This window comes from Choristoneura fumiferana, chromosome 10 (genome assembly GCF_025370935.1).
Source record: "Choristoneura fumiferana chromosome 10, NRCan_CFum_1, whole genome shotgun sequence".
NCBI classification, from domain to species: Eukaryota; Metazoa; Arthropoda; class Insecta; order Lepidoptera; family Tortricidae; genus Choristoneura; species Choristoneura fumiferana.
The window spans coordinates 8,354,116-8,360,115 of NC_133481.1; the positions used below are offsets into that span (position 1 = coordinate 8,354,116).

The 6,000-nt window shown below is 35.0% G+C and overlaps 1 protein-coding gene across 1 annotated transcript in view; it reads right to left on the minus strand.

Moving 5' to 3' along the window:
* Positions 1-5,421, minus strand: part of LOC141432016 (facilitated trehalose transporter Tret1-like) — a 36,120-nt gene extending 30,699 nt beyond the window's left edge. Inside the window, exon 1 of the mRNA XM_074093374.1 lies at positions 5,186-5,421. Within this exon, the coding sequence (XP_073949475.1) occupies positions 5,186-5,218 (33 nt within the window). The 5' untranslated portion in view covers positions 5,219-5,421. The remainder of the gene's footprint in view (positions 1-5,185) is intronic.
* Between the last annotated feature and the right edge of the window lie 579 nt (positions 5,422-6,000).

The following is a 6,000-nucleotide window of genomic DNA, read 5'->3' on the forward strand; positions in this document are numbered from 1 at the left end:
TCGAGTGAGGCCATGCATAAAGCCGGATTGAATCGTTCAAGATGTCGAGGCGCAAGTTAGAACTACTACCTATTTTATTTTGTGTAACTTCTCATTACTTATTTATAAATATCAACCCACTACCACTTATTTTAGTATTAGATACTACTGGCCTACTGGGTTCCTGCTCGTACTTATATTGTCATGGTCATAAATATCGATACAAACGTAGCGTCAAATAAATAAAATAAATAAATATCATGGGACACTTGACCAATGGATGTCAAGCTAGTCCCAAACTAACCAAAGCTTGTACTATGGATACTAGGCAATCGATAAAATACTTATATAAATAAATACACACTTAAATACATATTAAACATCCAAAACCCGAGAACAAATAATCGTATTACTCGTACAAATATCTGCCCTGGCCGGGAATCAAATCCGGGGACTCAAGCTTCGTAGTCAGGTTCTCTAACCACTTAATGGCCATCCGGTCGTCAAATATGTACATGTGTAGGTTAGATACGACCTTTTGGTTAATGGTATAGGTGTCGATATTTTTGTCGTCCTGGTAACGTAGGTACGCACTACACATATGAGCTTGATTGTACGAATCTTTGAATTGTGTCTTGGATGTTTAATATGTATTAAAGTATATATTTTATATATATTTAAGTATGTTTATCCGTTGCCTAGTATCCATAGTACTAGCTTTAGGTACTTAGTTTGGGACTAGGTCAATTGGTGTCAGGTATCCCATGATATTTATTATTATTATTATTTATTATCTGGGCCTCATTTCAATAACAAAGTTACAACTACTGAAAATTAAAACAAGATAGTTATCTACGTGCTTGGCTCGATAAATTTTGTATGAAAATTACGTCGGTAGAAAATTCAGTGACCTTTGAAATCTCATATATCACGTGGGTAATACTCATGGGAAATGTAAGCATACAATAATAAAATGATAGTTTCCAATCTCTCATATTTCAGGTACTTTTAGTTTTGGGTATACACGGCTTTATTATCTTATGTTAATTTTGTCCGGCATCCAGTTAGTTCTACCCTTTATAAAACCACCTCAAACTGCTTAGCAAAACATTTTACGACTAGTTGCATTTCTGTCTGAAGTACATATTTGATAATATCAAAGGCGCTGCTTGGGGCTCCTGTTAACACGGAAACTAGTACTTAGTTGTTGCGGTTAAATTGAGTTGTTTCCGCACCATGCCATTGCTTGCGCTTTTGTGCCCTTTTTTTCAAATTATAATTATTTATTGTGCACAATATTGTTAAAATGAGTGTTTGGTTCGCCAAAAAATTGTTTTGCAATCTGGCGAATAAACTTTAAAACTTTCAGGAACCCTGGAACCGGTGGCGGAGAAAGGTTCTCGAGTAGCTTCTATGAACCGAAAGACGGCGTTCGGAGATCTTCCACTAGGTGGCCTGCCGACATCGTGAGAGTTGTGGGCAACCGGTATAATATGCTGGCGGCAAGTACTTCGCTGTTCATTGTGACGTTCTAAGGGGGAGGCCTTTGTTCAACGTCTGTGTGGACGTCTTCCGGCTGATGATGAAAATAATGGTGAAGACAAGATTATGTCAGTAAATAACTTTTTTTAAGGATTAAATAATATTTTAAAACGTAGTAACTATAGTTATAATTATTCACGCCGTTGGTCTTTGAACGTGATATGGTATTGACGGAGAAATTCGCTAAGACAGCACTGACGCCGAAATGAATTCAGCCCTATTCCAGCTCTGGTTAAATGTAAATAGTTTGTATTCATGCCATAAGTCGAATTCTGCTCTCGCCGCATGTGTGACCGTACCTTCAACCTTTGTACATAGACCGTGCCTTTCCAAAGTTAATGTGAATACTTATTTATGAACATAATTTAATGACTTGAAAACGAGTGGATGTTGTCGGTTGCCCGCTATATACTGACTATCAAACAATAATGTTTTCTGTGTTGATTCAATTCTTTTTCAAGTAAACTGGAGTGTACAATGGCATTGGCGGTGACATCCGTATTGATATTCTGTAGGTACAACTCGCAACATAGCTTAGAACTAATCATGTACTTAATACCTATTTGTACAAATTTACTCAGTCATAAATATTGAAGACAGGTAAACTTACTCGAAGGAAACATTCCCTTATTTTCAATAAGAAACAAAACTGCATTAAAGGATGTTTGAATATCTTTGTAGGGTTCCGTAGCCAAAATGGCAAAAACGGAACACTTAAAGTTTTGCCATGTCTGTCTGTCTGGGCGTGTCCGACACGCTCTTGGCCTGCTTTTATAATATTTTTGCATTCAATAAAGATAAAAAAATAAGTTCAGATTTGATGGTTTTCCTTTCATGAATTTATCATTTCTGTATTTATAAGCCAATTAAAATTTTCACCATTACACAGTTTGGTCCTATCATTGATACCATTATAGTATCGGGTGTTACTTTGTATATGTATTTTAGCCGGTTCGATTCTCTGGCAGGCATGGCCACCCAAAAATCAAATCATAAATCATTGAATGCAGTTTTGTTACTTTACCTAACAATACGTAGGTAATATATAAATAATGGATATTTCTTTTTAGTTAATTTTCCTACCTTCAGCACTTAGGTAATTTCCTTTCAAATTTTCAATCTGTATATCTAGATAAACCCCAATTTAAGTACGCAAGTAGGTACAAGACTAAAATTCATTATTTGAAATAAAATAACAGCACCGTACGGTCTCCATTCGAAATACCCATTAGATACTCAAAAAATATGGTAATTGTTACCAAAACCACGTACTGTTTTATCGTCTATTTCGTAAATAATCATAAACATAGTAGCAGGTATCATGTTATCAAACTTGTTGAGGCTGACAATCAAATCTCAGATTGGTGACCGATAATAAGTAAATCTTAACACTGATAAAAGTTTTTGAATTTCATTCCTCTATATTTATGTAAGTCACGTGGTTATTAGAAACACCCGTAATATAATATATATGATTACAATAAGTGTTGGTTGCATATTCACGAATAAAAAAATCTTTGGATACTCATTATCTTTAGGTAAGTACTAGGTATACTGTCCAGGGAGAAAAATATCCCTAGGCACTTTTGATGAATGTAATATAGGTAGAATTCTGTTAAAAAACAGGCCAAATGAAATAACAACCGCTGGGCTTAGAGTCATTAAATTTGGTATATAGGTAGCTGGACTTCTAGAATAACACATAGGTTACTTTTAACCCGATATTCCCACGGGATAGGGATAAAATCTTGAAATATCAACCGCTGGATTTAGAGTCTTGAAGTTTTGGATAGTTGTTCTTAACACAACCTCAATGAAGATAACGATAATCCCGGAATTTCAATTGTAACCTATGATTGTAACAACCAGATCGATTACTTTACGCGTGTGAAGCCGTGGGTAAACTCTAGTAGTCAATAAATTAAGCCACAGACAGACACAGATGGACGGACATGGCGAAACTTGTAGGACTACGAAACCCTAATAATCGGTCAAGTGTAAGTCGGACTCGCACACTGAGATAAACAAAAAACAAGTCAAAAATAAGTTAATAGTATTACCAAGAAAACAGAATTATTTTTTGCATTTCAGTTATTTTTGCAAAATGTCATAATAGTTTATTCTCTGTCCACGGGAAATAGATACCCGATAGGTTTTACATGAAAATAACATTTTCAAAGATGGTGTTTTTTGAAACTTAGAAACTTAATTGTTTTACGATTGCAAGAGATCAGCCCTAAGTAACTATAGGTAAATTTTAACCTGATAAATATACCCACGCATTGTAGGGAAATAAATAGGGACTGGACAAACAGACAGAGAGCCCGGCGAACAATCATGTAAGGTTTTCTTTTTTCCGTTTGAGGAACTGAACTCTTGTGTAGTTATTAAAAGAAAAAATAAATTGAAAAATAATATGATTACTAATCACTATCACAAAACCGATCGAGATCTTAAAGTTTCTAGTTACACGAAAATAAGAGCACACTGTATACCACACATCAAAGGAGTCTTGGGATAGTCATTATCCCTATAGTAAATGTTCAAAACTGTCTAGGGATATAAAATATCCCTAGGCACTTTTGATGAGTGATAAGTGTACATATAAAGAGGTGGAAACCTTTCCATGTGTCAGGATCGTATTTGGTTCAAGTGGCGATCACAAGCACTTGAGTAATGCGATCTCGTCAGGCGAAGTAATCGATTAAAAGAGTAAATATACTGAAGAGCGAAATTAAATAATCACTTTACGTGAAGTATTGTATGAAAGTGACCCCTTAATTTTGCACGACAGTGTACACAGTTGTCAATGTGATTTTTGTTTGAATTTGAAAGAAGGATAATTTCAACAGTTTTTTTTTATTCTGCTAAGCGAAACATTATTTCCGTTTATTGTAAGTAAATAGTTCTTTTATGCATTTGTACTGATGGTTCGATTTCCGTAACTGTATAAAATAAATAGGACTTAATTCATAATGAATTAAGACGAAGATAAAAAGATAAAAAGATTATAAGCTTGCTAAGACCATTATTTCATTTAAATCCTTAAAAATCCGTTTGCAAAATATTATGCTTTAAAGTACTATTTATTTAGTATTTATTTATGTAACCTTTTTGTTTTTCCTTTTTGTACAATAAAGAGTATAAACAAACAAACAAACAAACTATTGCTAGAGGCAAATGTTTCCCCCAGCACAAGCTAAACTGTTGGTTTGAAAAATCTGAAAAAATCATGATGAAAATATATAATTTGATTTAAAAGGAAAACTATCACAGCCTAGTAGGCTTTATAAGTTAACGAGTAATAGACGATCAAATTTAATTTTGAATATTTGCCGCATATTAGTACGAAGCCCTACTCTGCGTGTGACCTGACACGAAATTATTTTTAAACTGTCGCTGTAGTTTTTTTTAATTATAATATAGGATGTTTCTGTGCCACAAGTTTATAGTTCTTAACCATAGATTAAAAACTAGCTTAGGTACCTATACCTACAAGTAGGTATATGCTTACAAAATACGCACAATTTTTTTAATTTCAATTAAAAATACTTATAACGTTATTGGTGAGTAACAATTCAGTAGCAGACAGCTCTTGAACGCATCCTTTATTTTCGTTAAAACTTGTGGACTATTAAAAAATATCCTTCGAAAAGTTCTGTACCTGTTTCAAAAACGCCGCAGTTATTATGACCATCGCGATTTTTTTATTCACTGGCACAATTGTTGAGACCGGCGTGTCACTATTGTACCGCACTGACACCGCGTCTCATACGAGATGGACAATGAAAAATAAAACATCGGCAGTAACGGACCGGTAGCTTGTCACCGCCGACTCCGACTGCGATGCACAGAGTTCTTACCACCTGTTTTGATTGCGGGTGCACTTTAAAAAAATCGCTTCTAGTCTGCGTCAACAGTCATGTGAGATGTAGCCAAGGTTCAGCCACAGCCGGTGCAGATTACGCGTGCGATTGAACCCTACTTATCAACAAACACGTGTTTTCTTGCCATGTAAGTCAAGACCGCAATGTACTTTTTGGAATTTCCATGAAATGCCGGATCCAATTTTTCAGTCCAGCGAAGCAGAGAGATAATGCTGGTAGTAACAAATATACCAAAAAGCAAATACAATAGTAAGCTGTTAAGTAAACCATATCTAGTGTAATCATAGGGTAGGCATCCCACCAATATTATATGCTAGAGTTTGTGTGTGCGTTCATATTTACTACTCTTTCGCGACAAAATGGCAAAAAGACTTCAAACAGCTCGTGCAGACGAACAGCGGGAAAACGCTAGTGAGGAATAAACTTAGATAGCGACAATAGATTTAAAATACCTAATTGATTGATTCAAGCGTTACTTTGCGGAGGACCATATCAATTACCTATTCTACTACTTTATGCATCCCGCTACAGCAAAATTTTGAAACCTACTTAAATATTTTGTTTTAAAGTAGAAGCATGGTGAAGTAGTTTA